We start from the raw sequence: 27,466 nt of genomic DNA, 5'->3' as shown, positions 1-27,466 counted from the left end.
AGAGATGTCCCAGCCTACAAGTTCTATCCTACAGACTAAAGAGAACATCTTTGCTTGACACAGATCAGTGGTCTTCACTATTTTTTTCATGAGAGCCACACTGACAGGACAAAGTCAATAGGAGAGTCACTTTTACCGCAAAGTATCAAAAGTTACGAATATGAATACAAAAAAACGTTATTGTCCACAGACGTGAACATTTTTCTTCGGTTTCACCAAGAATACAAGAATACAAGAGAGACAGGACATTACAAGCAGTGCATAGCCAAGACGGCAACACATAACATACATTTCATGAAAAGTGACATTACAAAGGTTACATTTACAAAAGTAAATAAGTAAATAAATAGATAAATGTAGCCTACTAAAAATGCTTGCTTTGCATAAAACCTGCAACTCGGAAGTCTACCTCGACCTTCATTCCATTCTTAAGTACGGCTCCCAGTGTTATTTAGCACCTTCACAGCATTGTGGACGAAGGCTTTCTTAAAGCTGTTTCTATTTGCTGTTGGTCCTCTAAAAACACCTCCCTGAGGGTAGGAGTTCAAATTCACGGTGTGATGGATGGGACGGGGGTCACTAATAATTTTTTCAGCTTTGTTTAATGCGTTCCTCATAAATACTGCTTAAGTGCCTTTGTGGCTTCCCTATAAAGGCACTTAAGCAGTATTTATGAGGAACGCAATACATCCAGTTATAGATAGCATGTCTGCTTATCAATCTGTCATCCCTGAACATACAATATGCAATTTTTTTGTACATTAGCCCGTCATGTATCTTATCACCCAAGAGCACATTCGGCGTTAAGAGCTGGAAAGACCGCCCAAACTGGCAACTGTGTTATGGACGGAACGGCAGAGCAAGTTTATTTATCTTTTGTCTATATTTCTGTCTTGTAATGCCACTGTTTTGGGTATTTTTTAAATATAAATTATTTGTAATAGAGCAGACTTAGGGTTGTGTTGTAGCCTTGCTCTTTTTTAAATGTTTTTATGAAATATCTTTATCAACTGCACGATCATATCACCGTATTATTTACTGCCACACAAGCCACATATTAAAGCTGCACGAATGAGTAACACTGAAACAGATCCTTGCAAAAATCACACTTTAATTTTTACTTTTTTTTTTTCATTTTTCAATGAAAACGAGAATAATGATACAAAAAAAATGATCATTCCCTCCAAGATCGTGGATCATATCGCAATCGCAATATCAGTCAAAATAATCGCAATTAGATATTTTTCTCATATCGTGCAGCCCTAACTGAGACATCTCTGTTCTGAATCTTCGCTTCTTCTTTTTTTATATCCACAGGTACCTTTGGGCCATTGGCAAAAACGTGTGGAAACGATGGAAGAAGAGATTCTTTGTGCTGGTTCAGGTAAGTAGAGATAATACAGTCCTGCTCTCGCTGGATTTTTATTGTGGTTCCTACATTGCACAAGTCACACAGTAAAACACAGAGAATCATAATACAATCATAATCATAATACATAATACATAATGGTGTGGCATCACCACAGGTTGCCAGTTGTGAAAGGAAATGGGTTTCTGATTAACTTTCAGTCAGTGCAGCTACATGGTCTGGTGTCACATCATGGGGAATGCTGGAGATTTATAAGACTGATATTTTGACATTTGATACATGACATTGTTTGAAGTGTAGCACTGGGTCCATGCAATCTATGTGGAGCATACGTAACATGATATCATGCACACCAGTGCTTGACCCAAATACAGCCTGCCGTAGCACTCACCCCCTGCCTTTGTCAGTTCAGATACATGCCATGTCAATTAATGAATTAGTCAAGTGACAGGAAAGTCATTTGCAACTACATATTAACAATTAATCATTTAATCATTTTTCAAGCAACGTTATTTTCTGTTTATTCTGTGATAGTAAATTGAACATCTTTGGGTTATGGACTGCTGGTTTGGCAAAACAAGGACAATTTAGGGGTGGGGGTTGATTTGAATGCCGTTTCCTGCATCTCTACATACATTTATAGGGACTATAGTGATACAAAATCCAGGACATTATTAAGTTGATAATAATGAAATGATGCCAGAAAGAATAATAGGTTACTAAACTATTGCTTAAAATAGGGGCCAATCACTGAGACTTATAAATAAAATAATATCAAACTCATTTGAACGTGGGAGGGACACAAACTGGATTTTGAAAAGTGTGTGTGTGTGTGTGTGTGTGTGTGTGTGTGTGGGGGGCTTTTTTAAGCCAACGACCCCTTAACTGAAAGAGAGACGGAGCAGGGACCCCCTACTACTTATATTGTATAAAATTAAGTTGCATATTAAACTAAGCCCACAATAACGTTTAGGCCTAAAACCTTTGTACATATCTTTTTTTTTTATGGTGCATCGAATACTGAGCTATTAAAATAGCCTAATAATTGTTGGCATGATTTTATAAATCGTATTTTAATGTTGAACAGCGAATCCTTAAGATGAACTGCATGTGTGGATGGCTACCTTAGTCATTACCTTACCTAAAGGCCAGTAAGCCTATCATCAGAGGGGATTTACTGTATATTTGCTAATAATATGTTGGATTCATGTTAAGGCATTTTAAATTTTGAAAAAAAAATAATAATAATTTTGCGGCCCCCCTGCAGTAGCACTGAGGACCCCCTATGGGTCCCGGACCCTCCTGTTGAAGAACCCTGGTCTAGACAACTACAATAAAGAATGTGTTTAGTTGTTTTATATCTTGATCTATAAAAATGGTAGAAGGTGCACCTGTGATAGACTGGTTATTCGCAGCACAAATAATTATCAGCTTGGAAAAAGCTTCTGAACAAATATATGAACATGATTTCTTGATCTTTAAGAAAGATGATTACGTCTTCTTCATTTTTTATTTTGTTCGTTCGTTCGTTAATCAGTCCTTCCAGGATTTCGCGATGTCGCGATCGCACCAATTCACGCGAATTCAGCCAATCACTGTGAATTTGGTGCGACTTCAACCAATCCCAGCAGTCCCACGTGCCAGACTTTGTATCAGTATGTGACTCTGACAGCCAATGACCAAGCGGGAGTGAGAACGGGTTGACGTCACAAATACGTCGCCGAATTCATTTCCTTGTTTCTGATATGAAGACGAGACGTGTGTGACTCGAACATCTCACATTTACCAACAAAACGTACAGCGAAAGACCGTGCAAAACATTTCAGACCATCCTGCCAACCTGTATTCATTTTAACATCAATGTACGCTGTAACGTTTTTTTCACTTTGAAGTCGCTGAAAGCTGCTGCTCTGTTCCCCCCCGCGACTGACGCGTGCACACACACAAACACACACATGATGCAGGAAAAAACAAAGATGAGACGTAGGCTACAGGATGACCTAAATTGAGGACAGCTACGCTCGTTATTGTAAGTGCAATGATGAGTTAAAGTCCGATAAGTAACGTTACTTTATCAAACCATATGAATGTGTGTCCCAGTCCAGGAAATGAACTAACAATGCAAAGATCAACAAGCCACTGACACATATGTTCAGATTTGATTCATTCAATAAATTATTATTTTTTGTCTTAAATCCACCAGCCATTTTCATATTATACCAACAATTGCAGCATCCTGAGCCTTTTTGGTAAGGTTACTAGGAAATCTCAGCCCAGAGTTATTTTATTCTCCCCAAAACAAAGAAGAACAGAACAGAAGAACTACACAAAAAAAAATCACAACTTTTTTTGCAACTTTCACTGTCTCTCGCAATTCTCAAAAAAATCATTGCAACAAAAATACAAAAGACATCGCAACTTTTATCGCAATGTTTTACAAAAGCTCCCTCGAAATCAGGCATTTTGGGCCGCAACAATCTCAAAAAAAGGCCGTGAAATCCTGGAGGGACTGCTTAATTCTTTTTTGTTCATTAAGATAAAATACAATTTCAGTGTCACCTCTGATAAGAGGATGCATCCGTCATTTTGCACAGTTCATAGAAATCAAGGAATATTTTTGACTCATTCGTCTGCAGCTCATTCTATAAAAAAAATCGTGAGTTGAGTGTATCGTACCATCCCTACTCTCTAGCTGTGTTGGAAACTATTTCCTCATTCACTCACTCACTATTGCCTATAGAGTGTTTATTAAATAGTGAACTGTATTGGGAACAACCAAACCAGATTTCGGACACTACACTGAAAACATCGTTGCGTCAGGAGATGCGTCTGTTATTTGTGTGATGGAGGCATCATGTAAACAAACAAAAATACTTCTAATACGTCCCTGAAACAAACGGAGCGCTCAGGAGAATAGTAATAGGTTGTATATGTGTTGCATGTTACATTTCCAATGTTTAGAAACCAAAGCCTGCTTTCCTTTTCAATTTTCGCGGTGACTTCTGCTTCTTCTTCTTCTCCGGGAAAACACGGCCGCGTTGCATTGTGGTGGGAGTAAAATGTAGGGTACACTCAAATTAGCTGTGCATTGTGGGTATTTTAAAGTGGACTATAGTGAATGAAATTCACCGTGGAGAATTCAAACAGCACTACTAAATGGCAAACACACTATGTATAGTGCACTATTTCTGTGACAGGGAACGGTTTAAAACACTTGTACTCTCAAAACCACGACATCAAAATTTGGAATGGAGTGAATGCACGGTGAGATGCAGAATCTGATCACGTCCGAGAGAGAGAACTGTGAGCAGCCAGAGCTATCTCTAATATTTCCACTGGCCACATGGTGTGTGTGTGTGTGTGTGTGTGCAGCGGGGAGGAGAGATGCAGCCAAGCTGTCTTCCCTCGGCTGTCAGAGGAATGATGGAGAGGCCAAGCAGGCTTTTGTCAGGAGATGGGGTGGGTGGTGTGGGTGTGTGTGTGTGTGTGTGTGTGTGTGTGTGTGTGTGTGTGTGTGTGTGTGTGTGGGGGGGGGGTGGTAGCGGCCATTTCCTGGTGGCTCTGTATTGGGAGGTGGGCAGCAGGCAGGCAGGGGGTGGTGGGCGGAGGGTGGGGGGGGGGCGGCCTGTCTCTTGTGCGTCGCAGAGGATATGTCTCAGAGCTACAAGTTGACAGCGGATTGACAAAGTCGAGTGAACACTAGCTGGCCTAACACTCGCAGCTAGAAAAGCCAGAGCGCCGCCAACTTGAAGCCTCCCACTTGCTCCCAGCTAAATATATAGCAAGTGACAAATACTGGTCAATAGACTGCGCACTCGTGTGTGTGTGTGTGTGTGTGTGTGTGTGTGTGTGTGTTGTGTGTGTGTGTGTGTTTTTGTTTATGTCCGTCTGTGTATGTGCATGGATGTTTGTCTTGAGGAGCAGCGACACTATCTGGTTATTGCTGTGTGTGTGTGTGTGTGTGTGTGTGTGTGTTTGAGTGCACATGTACTTTTTGTTGCCGTTTAAGAGATGTTGCATCGTAGGGATAAGTGTGCACTGCATTTTGTTTTTCCCCCCCCTTTGCTCACTGTCTGCTTTGCTCATGCAAAGTCTCGGAGGTAAGGACTGACTGTTGGCACTTTGTTACCCATGTCTGCCTTCACCACTACACACTTCCATCCAATGATTTTTAATTTGTGCCCTCTTTTCAGACTAAACATTTTTATAGAAGTGGATTTGTTCAGATGCATTAGACTTCATTTAAGAAAAGAAATGAAAGAATGATATACTGTCCTCCACACTGTTAGTGTTAGTGCAGATAATGAAGAGAAGACACAAACACAGACCCTCTTTCAAACTACAAACACACGTACGTGGTACTGATACTAACAAAAAGGGGAGTCCAGAAAAACAAACATTTAGGAGTTAGGATAACTTCAAAAAACAGAACCAAAGTATTATAATTAAACCAGCTTACATAATACAAATGAAACAAATCTGATTATGTCAATGAATGTGAAAGACAACTATCAGATTCAATTTTTAATTTTTAATTGTCCAGTGATCTTACTAAACCTATTAATCCATACCAAAGGAATGAACTACAGTATGATGTATGTACATGTGAAAATGAAACACCTTAAAAGCTCACTAATCACAGATGCATACTCTCCAAAAAGGATTTTACTATTGAAGTATGATTTCCTTGAGAAGTGCATTTGCACTCTGACTTGCAACAGTTCTGTATCCGTGATCTTTTGAAGAGATATCTGGATGACTGTTTTTGTATATTCAGAGGAGGTAAGGAATAGTTATGCAGTGTTCCAATACTGCACACAAGTATTATTGTATAGAGCAATAAGACTTGTGAATTCAACAATCTTAAAAATCAATCAGATGTGAGACGCCCTCCCTTGTTTTAGAGATTTTTGGGAAATAAATGATGTGGGAATACAGTCTGTCATGCCTTAAAAGAATCATTTCATATTTTGGCAAATGATGATAATACAGCTGCTATAATATTTTTAATAATAATACATTTTATTAGTATATTACTTTAAAAAGGTACTCAAAGGCACTTTACAGACAATAAAACAATGACAGTAACAGTTAAAACAATAACTGTCACAGTTTGAGATATTAAAAAGAGGAGCCAGGAACAAACGCAGACAATCCAACACTGAAACAAGAGAACACCAATATACTCAAGCATATTTGCCGGGGGTTTACGGGTCCTTCATCAAGAAAATGTTACATTTTTTCAATAAAAAAATCAATCTCCCTATACATTTTGTTTCACATTTTTTTTGTACTAGCTTTATTACCATATCTGTGTCTAAATCATTGGAAAAGTTAGAGCAGATAATAAACAAATAACACTCAAAAAGCTTAAAGACAAATTTTGCTTTTTGAAAGGAGGGTGGCAGCGAGGGACAGGTGGAACACGTCAGGGCGGGGCAGACAATCACAAAGGCGGGAAAACACACAAGGCAGGAAGTAAAACAAGACATGACACATGAGCAAAATGAAATAGGAAACACAACCCTGGATCATGACAACAATGTACTAAACTATATACAACTACAACAATGAGAAAGGAAAGGAGATGGACGAGCGAGGTAGGAAGGGGCGAGGTTGTGAAAGGGGTTGGTTCTCACTCCCAACTCGTCAAATACTGACGCTTGGTCAGTGTCTCTCAGCGTCAGATAACGACGCAAAAATCACCCTTTATCGTCTGTATGGAACGCACCGGACAGAGCAGCAGCTCGACCGCAGCGCTGTAATATGACGTAATATTAAGAGAGGCAACAGTAGAGAGTAGTATGAAAGACCGTAAGGAGGTCGGTTGGGGTGGTGGATGGGTCAAACAACACAGGACTTTAACACAGGAGACCGGGGTTCATGTCACATTCTTGTCCCGTGTGTCACTGAAACGTACATTTTGTACCCCCAGCCACCATCTTTTCCTAAACCTAACTGTCACGTTCTCGTGCCCCATGTCAGTTAAACGTACGTCCCAAACCAGAATCCCCGCCGCCATCTTAAGTGTCGTTCCAATTGATAAACTGAAGTAAACTTGTTGAGATCGACCCTCCGAGGGCTGAGGGAGTGAGTGAACAACGATGGTCACTCCAGAGGTGGATTTCACCCACAATGCATTGCAGTTATGCATTTTGTGCCAGAAAATACATCCACGCTTAGGCAGTGATGTAGGCCACAACCGGTAACCATAGAAGGAGAAGATGAATAAATTGAATAAATACATTTCAACTTTTTAGGTTCCTCATTTTTAGCTTGATATTTTACTGAAACATATAATATAACTAATGTCAATTAATATGTATTTTCTACTTTTTATTTACTAGATAGGCTAGTTGTTTGTGTGATTGATTTATTTCCAACATTATCTGTAGGTATGTATGACATGTAAAAAAGCAGTCATACTTTTTATAAATATTTGTATAGCGCCTTTCATTCAAGAAATAATTTACAATTGCATGACATAAGCAGACATAGAATGGATATAAAAAGGCGGTACAATGCGATAATTAATAGAAAATAAGATTGAAAATAAAACACACAGCAATAGCGCCAATCCTATAGCTGGCAGTCGATCCATATAGTTTGGGCTGAAAATGAACGAGGGCAGGTGTGTTCTATTTCACTTCCCCGCTCATTCCCCGCCCACTTTCCCTCTGCTCTCCAAGTGGCCTCCGTGTATGCTATGACGTCATACTAAGAGCTGAGTGGAAGTGAAGGAGGGTATGTTGAAACACTAATGAAACGCAGCCCAAGTCGTCCAAATATGGTGCCAAAGGACTAGATGCTAAAGGAGACTTTTTGCGTCAGTCACAAACGCCAAAGGCATCTGATCTAGCGTGGCCTTTTTGACCCGATGGGAGTGAGGATGTGTTGGAACAGGCTATTGCAGGTGATGAAGAGGATTCTGAAGTGGATGTGAATGGGGAGCCAGTGGAGGTTTCACAGGACTGGGGCGATGTGATCTGTGGTGCGGAAGTGCCTGGATGTACTTTACTTGTTACTTGAATGTACTGTAGCTTGTTGAGGATTTTGGTGGTGCAGTAGTCCAGTCTTGAGGCAATGGAGGCGTGGATGATCCTTTCAGAGGGAGAGGGAGGGGCGAAGATGGCAAAAGGCTGTTTTTGTAATGTTGTGGCATTCCAAGGAAGTGGAGGAGAGAGTTTGATCAAAGATGACACCAAGAGTGGCCGGGTTGGTTAAGTGGGTAGAGCAGGCGCACATATACTGAAAAGGTTATGCCTCGACGCAGAGGTCCAGGATTTGAGTCTGACCTGTGACGATTTCCTGCATGTCTTCCCCCTCTCTCTCCCCCCTTTCTCACCTAGCTGTCCAATCGATTAAAGGCGAAAAAAAAAGAAAAAAAAAGATGACACAAAGATATTCACATTCTTGCCAAGAGTTAGATGAGACGATCAATACTGCTCTCATGTCTGTCTGGTAAACATGAAGCTACCACCAGTAACTTATCTTATCACAAGATTTGCAGGGTGGAAACATAGTGCGTTCCATTTACCTCGGAAGTCGGAAGCCGGAGCTGGGAATAACGTCACACCGGCGTTGAATGTGTTCCATTTACAAGTTGGATTTTTCATTGTGGGTAAGCTCTAGCCAGGTAAGCTATTGTTAGCAATGCCAGTTGATAACAACGCATTACGCTGTTTTGCGCATACAAACAAGGTAACAACGTGTCCACAGACAGAAGTTGGACAGGACTGTGTGTACAACTGATTTAGTGTGACACAAATAAGACACACAGCTTTCACTACTGTTGATACACGGAGCAGAGGTTGCCCGACTTCCAAACTCAAAAAATCTGAGTTCAGGGGGCGTATTTCCGACTTTGACCTCGGACATTCCGACTTCCGTGAACGATTGGCACTCACTAATAGCTAGCCACCTCTAAAACTCACTAATGAACTAATGCCATCTCATTTGTTTAATCTGTACAACAATTCTTTCTTTCCCCTCAGCAAGATATCGAACAAGCATATGTTTCTGAAATGTCAAACTTTCTTTAAATAGAACATTGTGACCATAACAAACTCAAGTTAGCTTAGCATTGGCCTAGTAAGGTGGTGATGTAGGACTTACAGGTTCTGACTTGGCTCTATGTGTGCTTTGACATAGGCAGGGGTCTGTTCTGCCTTCTTTTAATAAAACTCACCGACCTTATTACTCTGGAAGTACTGAAGCCTCTGAGCTTTTTCAGATTATTCAATGTCAGTAAATCTCTAAGAAAAGAGAAGCCACCTGTACAGTAGTATATTCAAACTCTCACAGATGCCGGTTCATCGAGAGGAATAACTGGAAGTCATATGTAATTGTTGAATACATATTTTCCTATTGGATTATGGCATCGGTAGTTGCAGTAATCAAGGGTATGCCTGACACTTGTGACAAACATATATTTAAAGTCTAAGTGTGGTTGAAACATGGGAACAATACATTCCTGGAGCTGTTTGTGTTGTCAACAACGTCAATACACAGGCCTCTCAGCCTGAGGCCTACATGCAGATAAAGCCCATTGCCATAGCACATGGTGGCCCAGTGGATAGCACTGTGGCCTCACAGGTCGTCCTGGGCTTTTCTGTGTGGAGTTTGCATGTTCTCCCCATGTCTGTGTGGGTTTTCTACGGGTGCTTCTGTTTCCCCTACCATCAAAAACATGTAGGTTAGGTTCCCCAGTCAGTGCCCTTGATCCAGGCACTGGCTCAGATCTGGAGTTGGTCCCCGGGTGCTGTAAATGGCTGCCCACTGCTCCCTTGGGGGATGGCTTAAATGCAGAGAATGAATTTCGCTACATGTATTTGTATGTGACAATAAAGTACCTTTACCTTTACTGTACAGCAAAGCTGCAGTATAGGGAACTCTATCTTTCCAATATTGACTCAATAATAGACACAGTCTTGTATAAAGTACTTGAAAGCAATTATTGAGTAAAAGTACACGTATCTTAACAGAAAATGACTTTGGTAGAAGTTAAAGTCACCTTTTAAAACATTACTTGAGTAAAAATCCTAAAGTATCTGATATTTACTGCAGCATCAAAAGTTCAAGTTGAAGTTGAAGTTGAAGTTCAAGTTACTTTTATTTGTCCCCCAATGGGGCAATTTGTTGTGTAGCAGATAGAATAGTACAAATCACACACAATCATACACACTATACAGAGATTGCCTACCTTGCAGGCATAGTTAAAAACAATAAAAAACAGTAAACAATCAATAAATAGTAAGTCAATAAGTTATCTATGGTTCTTTGTAGAATTAAGAAGTAGAATGGCTGCAGGTACAAAAGAGTGTTTATATCTGTTGGTTAGATTGTTAGATTAAAGGGTGATCCAGAGGACAACATCTGAAATTCAGCCTGTAAGTGATGAGGACTATCTGACAGGATAGATTCAACCCTTCTTAGCATCTGCTTCTGATAAAGTTCCTCCAGGCCTTTCTGCTTAGAACCTGTGATGCAGCTGCTCACCTTAATTAACATGGAAAGGGAGTTTTTATTTTGTTTTACAGTAATGGACCCATACCAGCAGATTAAGGAGAAGGTGACAACTGACTCAACAAAGGACCTATAGAAAAGGGTCATCAGGGTCTTGTCCACATTAAACTTGGCCAGCTTCCTAACGCAATACAGGCGCTGCTGGCCTTTCTTGAAAACAAACTAGTATTTGGTTCAAAACACAACTTGTGTATAACAAGTAACAATAATGGATAATGGATCCTAAATACTTGTACTCTTTAACAACCTCTATTTCCTGACCATTTATACTAGTTTTACAGTGTTAGTGACATTATGCCTAAAGTCAATACACAAGTCCTTAGTCTTTGAGACATTCAGTTCAAGAAAGGCATCCTGACACCATGTTACAAAGTGCTCAATGACCGGACCGTGTGAAGTTTCCTCGTTGTTCAGTAAGCTGACAATAACTGTATCATCAGCAAACTTCACAAAGTGTCAGTTTTCAGTCACAGAGTGACAGTCATTGGAGTACAGAATATAGAGGAGGGGGGAAAGAACACACCCCTGCGGTGAGCCAGTTGATGAGAGGGCCAAGTCAGAGAGGTGACCATTGACTCTCACTCGCTGGGATCTATTTGTGAGGAAGTCTAATATCCAGCCCACAAGGTTGGCCTCCAGTTGGAACTGATGCAAGAGCTTCTTCTAGTGTTAAATGCTGACGAAAAGTCCACAAACAGTAGTCTGGCATGGTTTTTGTTGCCCTCAAGGTGTTTAAGGATGAGGTTGAGTACTGTTACAGTTGCATCCTGGACCCCTCTGTTGAGTCTATATGCAAACTGTAGTGGGTCGAGGAGGCAGTTTGTCCTAAATGTCAGTTCTCTTTTGATCAGCTTTTCACAAGTGACGTAAGGGCTATGGGTCTGTAATCATTTCAAGTCTTTGCAACAGGGACTATAGTTGACTGTTTCCATAGGTCAGGGACCTTTTGTTGGCACATAGATTGATTAAAAATATAATTAGAAATGGGGCCTAGGTGTTCCGCACGACAAGAAAGAACACGGCTGCCAATGTTGTCTGGGCCCGGACTTGTTTTGGCTTTGCAGTATTTAAAGGTGTTCACAACACTTTGTGCAGAGAAACAGACAGCTGATTGGGACAGGGACTTTAAAGACTGTTTTTGGCCAACAATTCCATGGTTAAAAAAGGTTTGTCAAATCTTGAATAAAATGTATTTAGTTCTTGGGCCAGGGAAATGTCTGAGGTGAAGCCTTCCAATGCCACCTTTTTCTTTGTTTTGTCATTTAGACCCACCATTGTTTTAATACTGTGCCATGCTGAGCCTAGGAGGTTATTGCTCAGTTTGTGTTCCACTTTGAGTTTATAGTCCCAGTTTTTAGTCTTTTTGATTTCACGTTTACTCTCCTTTTGAATGCTGTGTAATTCCTGGAAGTTATTTTGTCTGAATGCTAGCCTTTAAGTCTTTAAGTTGTTGTCTCACCTAAAAAAATCTAAATCTAAATATGTCAAATAAAAAATATGACATATATATATATATATATATATATTTCTTGAAGCTGCACTTTCATATGGCTCTTTGTAGTTTTGCTTATTTAAAGCTAATGTACTTGCACTTACTACTTGTTGTCTGGAGTTTGCACCTTCAGGGTTGAAAGCACTTAATTGGAAGTCGCTTTGGATAAAATCGTCAGCTAAATGACATGTAATGTAATGTAACTTTTTTAGGAATTACAGTGTCCTCACAATATGCAACCCATGAGCTGCCCGCTTCAGTCAGTTCATCTATGTCCTGTGAAGATTGGACAAACTCCTCCCATAAGGTACAGTCCAAGCAGCCTTGCAAGGCCAGCGTAGCCTCCTCAGACCAGACCTTCACTTGCCTGGTATCCACTTTCCCCCTCTGTAGGCAAGTGCGATACGCTGGTATAAGATGCACGCAGTTGTGATCGGCAGAACCCAGGGGAGTGAGAGGGACAGATTTGTACACTGATCAAGAATCTTCCCGTTTCTGGTTGGGCAGTATTTATAAAAACATTTTAAAATTTTGTCCAATTGACCATGATTGAAGTAAATTAAAATTAGGTTTGGGGCATCGGGGGACACTGCCTGTAGTTTCTGAACAGTGCTATAGATTAATTCTAGGGCAGTGCTTTCGTTAGCCTTCGGGTGAATGTAAACAACAGTTACGAAAATCTGCGGGAATTCTCTAGGAAATAGAACGGGCACATGGAGACTGAGAGCAGTTCAATGTCTTTTGTACACAGCTTTTCTCTCACTAGCGTTGTTTTGCACCAGCGCTCATTTATGTAAAGGCACACCCCGCCCCCTCACGACTTGCCAGTGATTGCTGGAACCCTATCCATGCGAAAAGTAGCACCGAAACCATTCAATGCAATGCCAGCGTCCGAGTCTGCTTCTCCCAGCCATGTTTCTGTCAGGGCCAGGATACAGGCTTCTTTGAATTCATGTTGGTATCGGACATGGGTTTGCACTTCATCAGACTTGTTTAGCAGGCATCCTTAGCAAGGATGATAGAGGGCAAAGGAACGCGCGACAGAGGCCGCCTTGCTCGCTCACAAAAACAAGAAGTAATTCTCTGATTTTAAATTTACTTAATTATTAGAAGTAAAAGTAAACAAAAATCTTTCATTATGAACTTTATTGTGGCTTCCTTTTAGTAAAGCATACTATTCAGGGTTTCCACAACTCCTTAAAGGAGAATTCCGGTCAATTTCAACAGCTCTGTTGTTTGGAAATTTGGAGTGCTGGCAGTAGCAAAAAAAACAAAAACAATCAGTGCTGCCTACACCGTGTTATCCTCTTGCTAGCGTTAGCACCCAACAGGCTTAAACAGGGCAAGTTTTAAACGTGTTTTAAGCCTCTAAAAATGCTCGAAATGTCACTACAAGTGGGTACCCATGTGCAGTGATTCCTTCCGAGGGAACCTGACTGCAGTAGATGTGACAGAAAGGCATAAAAGTTGTGTTAATCCAGCCAGTGCACATACCTCTGTTTATTTCCTGTTTTCCGGTCAAGTCCACACTAGTCGATTGTCGAACTCATACAATTCAATATTCCAGTCAAATTTTCTGTGTTCCCTCGGAAGGAATCACTGCACATGGGTAGGCACTTGTAATGACATATCGAGCATGTTTAGAGGCTAAAAACACGTTTAAAACTTGCCCTGTTTAAGCCTGTTGGGTGCTAACGCTAGCAGGAGGATAACACGGTGTAGGCAGCACCGATTGTTTTAGTTTTTCTTCCTACTGCCAGCACTCCAAATTTCCAAACAACAGAGCTACGGGTTGAAATTGACCGGAATTCTCCTTTAAACAACTGACTTCCCCTAAGAGAAAACTACATTTTTATTTTTTTGTGAGGAAGAATCTTTCACTCCAATGTACGAACACGTTTCCTGCAAGTAACGAGTAACAGAGATGCTTAGGGGAAATGTAGTGGAGTAAAAGTATAAGTTTCCAGAAATATAAATAACGAAGTAAATTACAGATTACAGAAAATTCTACTTAATGGCAGTAACAAAGTTTTTTTACTTATTACATTACAACACTGCCTAAAGCTATAGTTAGAGATGCACCGATAGACCGGCCGGTGACCGGAATTGGCCGATTTTCACGTGCTTGGCCATGACCGGCGACCGGCCGGTCAATCTGACATATGCCGATTTCATGCCGGTCAACTAACTGACAAAATAAGTTATAGGAGTTACAGTTCTCAAAGACGCACGTCCGCAACAGCACAGTCTCTTTTTCTTTTCTCTCAACTTTTCCACCGTGTGTCACGCGTACCCGCTCGCGGTGTGAAGCGTGTGTCTGCGCTATTCTCGTACATGTAGGGAACCTCGTAAAGTAACCTGCAACATGTCAGCTGTTTGGAAATTCTTCAGCGTGTGTGAAGAAGATAACACGTTTGCAATATGCAACACCTGCAAGGACAAAGTAAGGCGTGGAGGGACAACACCAAAAACCTTTGGCACAACGAATCTAATCAGACACTTGAGACAACATCACCTAGCTGAATTTTCGAAGTTTGACGAAGCTAGCAAAGGGCAATGCTCCGGGACTAAAGGTAAACACCAACCTAGCACTGAGCCATCCACAAGTCAGCAACCTCTGTTGGATTTTTTAAGCAAGGAAAGGAGCAAAGGCATAACCGGAAAGATAATGGAATTCATTGCGCTGGATGACCAGCTGTTTTCTGACGTTAAAAATCTGGGTTTCAAAAATCTCATAAACTATCTGAGTCCAAAATATGTCATACCAAGTCGACGGTATTTCTCAGATGTTTCACTGAAAGAAATGTTTGACAACGTGTCAAAACACACTCGCAGCATCTTACATGCCAACCCCAATGCAGTGATTAGTTTTACAACTGACATTTGGACGTCAAATGTGAGCCTGAAGTCCATACTAAGCCTAACTGCACAGTGGGTGGATGATGACTTCCAACTACACCAAGTCATGTTATAATGTCAAGAGATGGTCGGGTCCCACACTGCTGCTAATCTGGCCTTTGCATTCGACAGAATGTTACAACATTGGGGAATCGACAGGTGTAGGGTGCATGTGGTGATGCGAGACAATGCAAGGAACATGGTCAAAGCACTGAATGACGCCAACTTGGCTAGTTTGCCCTGCATGGCGCACACATTACAGTTGGCAGTGAACGAGGGTCTGCTGTCGCAACGAAGCATCACTGACATAGTGAAAACTGGGAGGAAAATTGTTGGACATTTTAAACACTCACCACAGGCCTACTCGCGATTTCATGATATCCAGGAACAACTCGGCCAACCAAGGAAATGCCTGCAGCACGATGTCATCACAAGATGGAACTGTACTTTCTATATGCTAGAATCGCTGATTGAGCAGAGACGTGCACTAGGGGCATTCGCTACGGAGTATGACCTACCGGCCACTCTCACTATGCACCAGTGGGGGTTAATTGAGAACGTGCTCACTCTCCTCGCTCCTTTCGAAGAACTTACAAAAGAAATAAGCTCATCGACAGCAACAGCTGCAGACGTCATTCCAGCAATCACCGTGCTGAAACGGCTTTTGGAGAAAAGAGCTGATACAGACGTTGGAGTGCGCACCACAAAAGCAACCTTGTTGGAGGCAGTCCAGAGAAGGTTTAGTGACGTCGAGAAGGAGCCCCTTTACACGTTGGCAACAGTTCTTGACCCGAGGTTGGTTGGTTATTTATTAAAACATTTATTTATGTATTTACTTAACCTATTTTATTAATGAATTAATGGTGTGTGTGTGTGTGTGTGTGTGTGTGTGTGTGTGTGTGTGTGGGGGGGGGGGGTTATATAGGCCTATAGCCTGTTAATATCTGATTGTGAAACAATACTTTCTTAAATCCTTCTTTCTTTTGTTTGTGCAAAAGAATTGCTACTTCTCCAATGAAGTGAAAGATCAAGTGAAACAGGAGCTTCAGACTGCACTGCAGAGGGAGATCAGATGCCCACCAGAGGAACCTGCTGCTGAAGCATCCACGGCTCGTGGACCTGACCCAGAGGAAGCATCTGCATCCAAAAAGCCACGTAGCTTACTGTTTTCAGTTCATGATGAAATCCTTAAGGAAAATACTGAGCTGGCGCAACCAATGGCCAGCCCCTTGTCTGTGCAGGTACAGAGCTACCTGTCAGAGGCGCCCATTGGCAGAAGTGAAAATGCATTGACCTACTGGAGGATCAACAAAGATTGTTTCCCTGCACTTGCTCCACTTGCCCAAGCTTACCTCTCTGCACCATGTACAGGTGTTGACAGTGAGCGCTTGTTTAGCCTGGCTGGACATGTAGCAGATGAGAGAAGAAACTAAGCAGAAATGCTTCTGTTTGTGAAGAAAAACTTGCCATTGATGTACAAGTGATTGCAATAGGCCTGTGTGTGTGTGTGTGTGTGTGTGTGTGTGTTTTGACTTGAGAAATATATTTGTACAGCAAGGCTATATTTATTTTATTTTTATTTCTTATTTATATTATTGCCATTACCTGTTTTCCCTGTTTTCATACAGAGGTTTAGTTTGCTAAATATCACATTTTTTTAGTTGGATATTGGATGTGAAAAGAAGGAAATGGTTCTAACATTGCTCTTTAGATGTGTGTGAATTTCCCACAACAGGAGTAATTTAAATAGTTCTATTTCATAGTGATCCATTATCTGTTAAAAAAAAGAGTCTGTGTTCTGTGCAAAATGTTCTATTAAAGAAAAGATAGAAAATAAATATTTGTGTGTGCTGTAAAGTGGTTAGAAAAAATGAAATCGGAATCGGCTAAAATCGGTATCGGCTGGCCTAACTCAAAGAAAATCGGAAATCGGAATCGGCCTAGAAAGTTGTAAACGGTGCATCTCTAGCTATAGTGTTTCTGTCGCCCCCCCCATTAGGAATTCTAAGTAATGACAACACCACTGTCGGCGCATCAATGATTTATTACATATGAGGTGTTCGGGTCTATTGGACCCGAGTGTAATAATTGTCTAATAATTGTAGGTGCTATGAAACTTAACTGTGTCCTCTTCCTAACTGGGCCTGCTTTGTGTGTGTGTGTGTGCGTGTGTGTGTCTATGTGTCTATGTATGTTGTCTTTCTGCAGCTGCTATTCCCACACAAAGTTACAAAAATGTTACATTTCAAGCACTTTCACCTGTTCTGATTAAGTTCTAAGAAATGAGCACCAAAAAAGCTTTTTTATAATTGAATTTCCTTGTTTTCTCACAAAAAAACGAAAATGATCATATGATCATAAATGTGATCTCACAGGGGTAAATGGCAAATATGAACCATAAATGATGTATATATCATTGGTAATTGAGCTAAAGTAAACATCTGTTAGTATTTGTACATACATTGTTATGGCTGTATTGATTTAAAAGCCTAATAATGTGGTGGGTCCACATTGGCTGTGTAACAAAAATATGAACACCACACAAGGGTTAATATCAAAACGTTACGCACTAAAGCTTTAACTGTACACAGTGGTAGAAGGGAACGTCCTTAAGATACAACCTACGTACAGTAGTTTGGGCTGAATCTGGGGATGAAATAGGCGCACATGACTCTTTCTATCTCAGCTACACTTTTTTCTCCCACTATTCATGTACTTCCTCTGTCTCTTCTCTTTCATCCCCCTCTTTTTTTGACCATTTCTCTCTCGATCCCTCCTCCACATCTACTCCCCCCCTCATATCCTCCTTCCTCTTCTCTCTTCTCTCTTCTCCCTGTGGTGGATCACTTAGCTGTCATCTCTTCCTTCCTCCTCTTATACACCTCCTCTCTGTCCTTAAATCCCCCCCCCCCTTCTCCCTCCATCAGTTCATAATCAGTACAGTGGTTGTGGCTTGCCCCCCTCAGAGCATCCAGGCAGATTACAGATCAGCTGAACCTTGCGTGTTCATGCTGGGCCAAATTTAACTGCAAATATAGTATATCCACATCTGTCTTTCAGTTCACTTCAGTTTAGTTCACACAGGGCTGGGCAATACGGAGAAAATCAAACATCACAATATTTTCATCAATATTGCGGCAATATTGTTGGGATGACTATTGGTGCTTTCACAAAATATATACACAATGAAGGTTTTGATGAATAATCAACAGTCATGTGGATATAATGACTAAGTGGGTAAAGGCAAATAATAAAACAGCTAGTAAGTCTGGTATGTTTATGACATCACTTTACTGTAATGCAGCCTTTAAAAACCAGGAAAAGACAACACTGTCATATCACAAAATTATGATATCCAAAATGTAAGATGATATCTAGCCTCGTAAATGGATGTCGTTGTAATATCCATACATTGCCCAGCCCTATGTTCCCATCACTTCAATGTATTTTAATTCACTTCAATTTAGCTCAGTTACTTTCCCTTTATTTCACTTCAATTCATTTCAATTTAGTTCAAAGTCAAAGTATCTTTATTAGTCTCCCTAAGGAGAAATTTGTTTTGGACACTGAGAGAAATTACTGCAAGAGTTACAACAGATACACATAACAAGCACAGGGTTAAAACAATTAAAATACAAATGTACAGTAAACATTTGGACTACTCAAAGAGCTATGCAAATTGCAAATTACCGTTTTCTATACTTGTGCAAAAAAGCCATCCTTCCTACAATCTTCTGTTCTCCCACACGCCTTACAAACACTCATTCCCACTTCCATAAGCATCCATGCATTCAGTCATAAATAAACATTCATTTATCCATTCGTAAGTCTGAGAGAGGAACAAATGAGTGCTTATACCTGTTATATTTGCACAAAGGAACCCTGTACCTCTTTCCTAAGTTCAATAGCTCAAACTCTGAGGACAACACGTGAGAGTTATCGTATAGAATTGTCTTAGCCTGCCTGATTGTTGCCTGATCAAAAAGCTCCTGCGGGTTGAGAGGTGCAGGTGTTCCCATAATTTTGCCTGCCGTCTTAACCAGATTGAAAATCTGAGTTTTGGATTTGACTGTCAAAATCCCAAACCAGCTGGTAATACCATACTGAAGAATTGACTCTATTGTTGCTCTATAGAAGATTAACATGATATTTCTACAGACCCCAAACACTCTAAGTCAGCACAAAAGAGAGACGCTGATGAGTTCTGGCACAGACATTTGTTACATGTATGCGCCAGCTCAGGTCATTATCAATATAAACTCCTAGATATTTAAAGGAGACACCTGCTTGATGTCATAACCATGGATGGCCACAGGGCTCTGCTCTCCAGCTGATCTTGGTCTACCAGCATTTCCACACTTTTGCTTGTGTTAATATGAAGTTGGTGTGAATCACACCAGTTGACAAACTTGTCCACAGCAACTTGATGGACGCTTATATCGCTTTCTTTAGTAAGCAAACTGAGAAGGACAAGTGTCATCTGAAAATTGTACTATATGTTGGTTCAGTGAACTTGAATTCAGTTCACTTTATTTGAGATCACTACATTTCAGTTTGGTTAGGTTCACTATTTTATTTCACTTCAGCTCTCTCCAGGTCAAAGCATTTCACTTCACTTGGATTCAATGCAGTTCAGTTCACGCCATTCCAGTTTCACTTCACTTCCGTACAGTTCACTTCAATTCATCTTAAGTTAGTTCCATTCAGTTTCAATCAATTTAATTCACTTCAATTCATTCCCTATTGCAAATTTCCAATTTTATTCAATTTGGTTCAAATTACTTTAATAGCATCAATAATGTAAACCCAATGTCCTGAATTGTTTTCCCCAAAAGATAGACATTTCAACCATACTGACAGCATACATTCTTTGTTTGCTATCTTTGTACCACCTATATATATATATACACACACACACACACACACACATATGTATTGGGGCTTAAAAAGTCAGTCAGTCTGAGCGCATGTCAGGGTTTTGATAGAAACTTTTGCTTTTGGCCTCTGAAGTTTGTTTGTGAACACAGATGCCACATCCAGCAAATCATCTCCAGTATTCATGTCCATGTGTTTCCCGTAATGATGTGAACATAAACGACGTAGCAATCCCCTTCACTCTCTTCACTCTTCCTTTCTCTTTCTCCATCACCGTCTCTCCCTGTCCCTCTCTTCTCTGCTGACTGACAGCTGAGAGAGAGAGAGAGAGCGAGAGAGAGAGAGAGAGATAGATAGAGAGAGAGAGAGAGAGAGAGAGAGAGAGAGAGAGAGAGAGAGAGATGGTGTTTTGGGGTATGGGTGTGTGGGTGTGGGGGGGGGGGGGGGGGGGGTCGGTAGTTTAGACTCTGATTTGCCTTTGTGGTGTCCTGGAGGCCGGGGAACTGCTGGAGAGTGGGTCCAGTTCCCTCCATCCTTTACTTGGCCTCAGGTCTCATCAGTGCTGTTGTGGGGGAATCTCATTTGTCACACACACACACACACACACACACACACACACACACACACACACACACACACACACACACACACATACAGGGAATGCAGCTGCAGCTAGAGTGAGAGCTGCCACTTGCAGCAGAGCTGCAGAGGTGGCGACAGCGGCAGATTGGCCAGGCCCGGTGATCCGTGACGACAGGCTCCTATGACTGGCAGCTACAGTTGCAGCAGTCCAGCTACAGCTAGCGACAGAGTGTCATTACACTTCCTGTTCCCAACACAGGCAGCAGTAACAAGACACAAGCCACCAACCTAAACCAGGGCCAATGCTGGCCTTTTGTTACAGTAACAGGACTGAAGGTGTTAGCCCTGCTAGCTTCCATTACAGTGTTTGGATGGAACCAACAGCTCGCTCTGCTTTTTCCTAAAGTGTGGCACTAAAGAAAACGTTTCAAAAGATTTCATTCAAATCAAAAATCCATCCTTTTGGAACTTGAATGCGCTTAACAAATTAGATCCATTATCTTGTGGGTGAAGTTCACATGTCGGTCTGAGAGAGGCGCTAGAGGAGAGTTCATGGGAGAGTCCAAATTAGAAAGGTCTCATCTAGGCCTGTAACAATTATTACATTATTGTCTAATTTTCACATTTGTTTACGTGGTTTCTTTGTTTAACCATAATTCATTGCTAACATTAGCATAAGGTCTTAAGGCCAAATTAGATGTGCCAAATTGTAATTATATAAGTAAGTATTGGCACTTAACCCTAAACACGTTCATAACAACAAAAATGAGGGGGATGCAGTTAGAAAAAATGTTTTATGATAATACAGAGGCTTTAATTTGTTTTTAAAATTTTGACAGAAAGAGACAATTATATTGTTAATTGCAATTATTTCAGAGACAATTAATTGTACAGCAAAATGTGGAACTGTTACAGCTCTAGGTTCATCCTGAAAGTGCCATGTCCTATTCATAAATATAGCTACCAAAAGGAATGCACTGTAATTCATATGTATTCCACGTATTTATCATGTCTTTATACACCACATTGATTGCCGCTGTGAAGATCCTTGTAGGGAGGAGATTGGGGGGGATGGATGGGTCCTAAAACACAGGGCTTTCATGGCAGGGGGCCAGAGTTCATCACCCGGAAGAAGTTTAGGAGAAAACACAAGACTTTCACCCAGGAAATGGGCGTTCATGGCCCGGGAGTACTACTTAAGGGGACCGGTGTTTTAATCCAAATCACAATCTTTTTTCTAATCTTAACTAGTTGTGTTGGTGCCTAAACTTAACTGTAACGACAACTTTGTCATGTTACCGCTCAGCAGTCGCTCTAAATTCCTAAGATATACAAATTGTTGTGCTAAAGTTTTCATACGATATCATACGAACCCTCCAATTGTGCACAGGCAAATCCTTTACTTCCAATGTGATATTTTCTGTGTAAATGTGGAGTTTCGGGTTTCGGTTCAGACCTCTTTATCTAGGTTCAAATGAAGTTATATGCACCATGTTGTAGATTTAAAGATGTTTTGCTGAGCCAAGGTGTTGCACTCATGTGATACCGGGGTTACATTACAGTTTTTCTGACCTTTGTTTAACATAGCCAAGTCATAATTATGACCGGGAGAACTCGTAGATTTCGAAAAAGCTCTGAAATATCCAACTTAGCACTTCTACATATAAATGTGCCTAAACACCAAGCAAACATGGACAACTTGTGTCAGCTAACGTTTATTGTTTAAGGTAATTAAACCTAATTTTAATATACTTCTATATTGGCAATACACAGTATTTTTAAACCCTCTCATGCCCAACTCTTTAATCATACACCTGTCTTGAGTTGTCTCTGATGAAACAGAAAATCAAATCTCTCTCATCTGCACCATCATGCCATTCACACCAGGGACACAAGGACACTTATTCCCCCTTTTCCCCTTCCCCATTTCGATTAAAATATAAATTTGCATTTCTATTAAAAAATATGGTGCACACACACACACACACACACACACACACACACACACACACACACACACACACACACACACACACACAGCCCCTCTACTCATTATTGCTGGTCATGAGCACACATCTTCAAGTTAACCTTCTATTCAGCCACTTCACTTTATTATAATGTGATTATAATAACACACATGCACACACAGTGAGAGGTCCACTAAAGTAACACAGCTGTCACGGACGCACCCCCCCCTCTCCCGCTCTCTCCCTGGCCTCACACTCTCTCTCCCAAACCATTAGAAATCATCCTTTCATGGATGTGACACATAAATAGTAATTCGCAAACTCTAAAGATTCCTATGATTGTGCGTACTTTGAGGAACTGACATATCTTAACAACAACAGTCTTATATGGTTCGCCATAACATTTGGTACACACATTCATGGTCCCCTGAGGATGAAGTCTAATAACTTTAGTGATTCTCTGACTTTTTATCTAGCGCCACCAGCAGGGCAACATTTAAATGTGTCCAACAACCTTGGTTTATAACCACATATACCTGCAGAACTAATGACATTCCCATCAGCCTCAGCTGCACGCCTTATCAAATGCTAGCCCACTAACACAGTAAGGTAAACATTACCATTTTACCTCCTTAACGTCGGCATTTTAAGCATTGTCATTGTGAGCATGTTAGCATGCTGATGTTAGCATTTAGCTCAAAGCACCACTGTGACTAAGTACAGCCTCACAGAGCCACTAGCGTGGCTGCAGACTATTATTCAAAAAAGACAATGTTGTGCACATCCTTGTAGTTGCTGGTGCAGGACAAAAAAGCGAATGTTCCTTGTGCCTGTATTAAAGCATTTTTCCGGCGCATTAAGCTGTTGTGCGGACTTTACCTTCTTTGAGCAGACTCTTATTCAATTTGACTTCAGGAGTAAAATCAGGTTTGGGAAAGTCCCTTGGGTCAAAGGAAGAACAAAGCCTGAGCTCTTGAAGCACATCAACACAAAATGACAATGGGCCCCTAGAAAATCAAAGCAGCTCCATTGTGGAAAAGTTAAAAAGACAAAACGTCTTTATTTACATTGTTAAAAAAGTAAAAGAAAACTGAAGCCAACGACATCTTTCACCTTTCACGTTTAAGATGTTGCCTAATTCTTCTAAAACTCAGTAATAACACACACATACGTCTGCCAACCAGATAACAACTAACTACAAAAACATGAACACATTTAATATTTTTCACACTCCAAGCAACACAACTACACATATTTTCATATTTTCCAGTCAGGTAGATTTCACTTTTCAATAAAATGAACCTAGATACAGATTTTACACATATTAACACTGACAATGAATGTATTTCCAGTTTCTCACAGACTAACAAATGCTACATGTTTTATACACTTGACAAACCCAAAATGTGAAACCGTCAGGCGGTGTTTAGTAGTAACGCCGGGAGTGTGGCGATAAAAGGATCTAATGAGCCCCCTCTAAAAGTGTAGCACGGATATTGTGATGAAAATAAAATGTATATGCGCAGTCTTCATTGCTAATTGCTTAAAGATGCAATATCTAAATTGTATTTATTATGATCGTTATTAATATGGTTAATCAGATTTTTGGAGGACAGGTTTTCATCCCATGCTGTGTTTGTATGCAGTCAGATAGAATGGAAAAACTAATTTTCTGTTTGTAAGTTTTACAGAAAGTGTCCAACTGCAGCTTTTATCATCCTCAACATGTTGGAAACATATTTATGATGAAACACATACAATTTACATATGAAGTAAATTCATTTTATGTAATATAAACATTTCCAGACTAGCCGGCCTTTGCTTTGATAAAGTTAGTTATGCAAGTCATGCTAAAGATTTGGGGTGTTTCTGATTCATAGAGTGTGGTCTAGACCTACTCTCTCTGTAATAGTGTCGTGAGATAACTCCTGTTGTGATTTGACAATTCAAATAAAATGTAATTGAATTCAGATGATTGTTGATTGTGAATCCATTCATGGTCCTGCCATGTTGGATCTGCTTAAGGGAGGGGGGTTAAAAAAATGTACCTGGCCGTGGATTATTTTCTGGAAAAATGTACATTTAAAAAAAAAAATATTTTAATGTTTAAAAAAATAGTACATGTAATTTCATTTTGGCTGAAGATACTTTTAACAAAAAAGTTTCATAAATTGGCGCAGCTAGCGGTGGCGGAAATACAACCTCATATCTAAACCAGAGAACGTTGGTCGCGGTTTTGAGCGTTAAGGTTGTGATTTTAAGCATGTATACGTTATTTTCAAACAGCATATAAACCCCCACTCCCAGGTGAAAGTCCTGTTTGTTTGACCCATCCACCCCAACCCAATCTGCCTCCTTATGTGGAAATTTAGACTTCGTCAACTTACTTCCTGTTTGGCTCCCTTCATAACTACTACAGCCACTAGAGGGCGTAGTTTTTTTTAAAGATTATTTTTTGGGGCATTTTTAGGCCTTTATTCCTCTCAGGACAGATGAAAACATGAAAGGGGACAGAGAGAGGGAACGACATGCAGCAAAGGGCATGTCGTTCGGTGAGAGTTGAACCCGCGGTGGTTGCGTCGAGGAGTAAACCTCTATGTGTGCGCCTGCTCTACCAGCTAACCCGGCCATGATAGGTGTAAATTTAAGTCATAATTGCTGCTTAAAGAAATCACATTTGGGAGCGTTTTTCGGGGTAGGACAGTGTCTGGCTAAACTGTGAATCAATTTTCATTGCTTTGACACAAAATTAATTCAATGACCACATCTTTCCAGTTTTCTCATTTAAACTCAACAACCACCAAGACTCTGTGTACTTACACTCCATTTTGCACATTACACATACATACTGTACCATTGTAAAAACGGTTTAATTTACGTTAAAAACACAACACAAAACTACTGTACGTTAGACTGCAATTTGCTACATTCTGCTACATCTTAAAAAAGAGAAAGCTAATCTCCGAATTGAGACAATGAGCTCCTATTTTCATTCCTTTACTAGAATTACTTTTTATTTTGTGCATGTGGAATGACAAAAGCCTCCTGAAGCATACTGCAGCAGTATATGTCATTACTGTGACAAACACTCTGAGGTAGCACCAGTCATGAAATAAATAGGCGTCCTTTTTATTGTAATGGAATTTTGGTTCATGCTATTAAATGGTGTTGTAGTCAAGACCACCTAAACCGAGACCGAGTCATCACCAAGACTAGAGTGTATCGAGACCGAGACAAGACCAAGACTTTGAGGAGTTGAGACAGAGTCAAGTCCAAGACTTTGAGGGGTTGAGACCGAGACAAGACCAAGACTTTGAGGGGTTGAGACAGAGTCAAGACCAAGACTTTAAGGAGATGAGACCAAGTCAAGACCAAGACTTTGAGGGGTTGAGACCGAGTCAAGACCAAGACTTTGAGGGATTGAGACCAAGTCAAGACCAGACCAGTGCCAGACTGCCAGAGCTTCTCCTCCTGTCACCAACATTCACTTTCTTGGGAGTGCGTGTTAAGGGGGGCAGGGAACGGGGGTTAACAGTAACACATTTCAAAATAGAAATTAGTCAAATTATTGGTTGCATTTGAAGCAGGAAGTTTTACATCCAATCACAGTAATGATGTCAACACATACAATTAGACAATATTGAGGTAATTTAGTGATATCCCTGCAGTTGTGGTCTTTACAGGTCTTGAAATATAATCCCAAACCCTCTTTATCTGAGACTGAGACAAAAATGTGGTTGATTCTGAGACGAGACCAAGACCTTCAAAAAGTGGTCTTGAGACCGCTCTCGAGACCAAGATCTCAAGTACTACAACATTACTAATAAATACAAACGTACATTAAAGATACTAAAAGACAATCGTGACACATATTGTAATGCTTCCTGTTGGTAGAGTTGTTTCAGGTCATTGTGTAAAGAGTGGCAGAGTGTGTTATTGCTGGGAGACAGATGTTGTCAGTGTTCTGGTATAGGAGTTGATCCGGAGATGTGGATCAAAAGTTCTGGTTGCATCAGCGCATTCTGGATGTGAGATTAACTGTTTTTCTTAGTTGCATGACAGTAAAGAGAACCGTCTGAACAGAGTCAACTCAGTAAATGGAGAAGTGTGAGTTAACAAATGTAAAAAACGGAAATTATTGATGAATTTCTGGGAAGAAGATTCCCTCTGAGGTACAGTGACGTTTCCATCTCAAAATAGTGCTGTTTAAGAATTTGTATTTTTGTTATTGCTTACTGCTAATGCTGTCCCTGGTCCTAATGGTATTTTTCACATGGTATTGTTTCTTTTTTGTTTGTGTTTAATGTACGTAAAGCAACAGGTGATGTGGTCAACAGCTAATCAATATACCAGCATATGAAGGCACGCAGTATGTAATGTTTTCCCTTGTGAGTCAAGTGCTAAGTGAACATTTCCTCCCTCTGTGATTGGTGCAGGTGAGTCAGTACACCTTTGCCATGTGCAGCTACAGAGAGAAGAAGGCCGAGCCGGTGGAGCTCCTCCAGCTGGACGGTTACACCGTGGACTACACCGATCCGCAGCCAGGTAACACAGCTGGCCACTGCAGTCCAACAGGCAGCGCCGATGAATAATAAGTGTATAACAATAACTATTTGAAGTGCAAATGTGTTGTTAAAGCCCCTGCACGCTCACAGTCCAGCCCTTATTAGATCTCTTCTCAGGACTGTGAACGTGTGCACACGTCTTGGGCGTAGTGCTACAATCTGTTGCTTCACAAAACAAACATGTAACAGAACA

General features: G+C 40.7%; 1 protein-coding gene across 11 annotated transcripts in view; it reads left to right on the top strand.

Annotated features, from left to right (window-relative positions):
* The window catches only part of cadpsa (Ca2+-dependent activator protein for secretion a), a 236,100-nt gene that overhangs the window by 98,697 nt on the left and 109,937 nt on the right, over positions 1-27,466 (top strand). For all 11 annotated transcript variants that reach the window (XM_078247561.1, XM_078247563.1, XM_078247562.1 and 8 more), the window contains exons 9-10: positions 1,318-1,384; positions 27,145-27,253. In XM_078247561.1, coding sequence (XP_078103687.1) covers positions 1,318-1,384; positions 27,145-27,253 — 176 coding nt within the window. The remainder of the gene's footprint in view (positions 1-1,317; positions 1,385-27,144; positions 27,254-27,466) is intronic.

This window comes from Sander vitreus, chromosome 4, assembly GCF_031162955.1.
Source record: "Sander vitreus isolate 19-12246 chromosome 4, sanVit1, whole genome shotgun sequence".
Lineage (NCBI taxonomy): Eukaryota > Metazoa > Chordata > Actinopteri > Perciformes > Percidae > Sander > Sander vitreus.
This window is presented reverse-complemented; position numbering and strand designations above follow the sequence as displayed.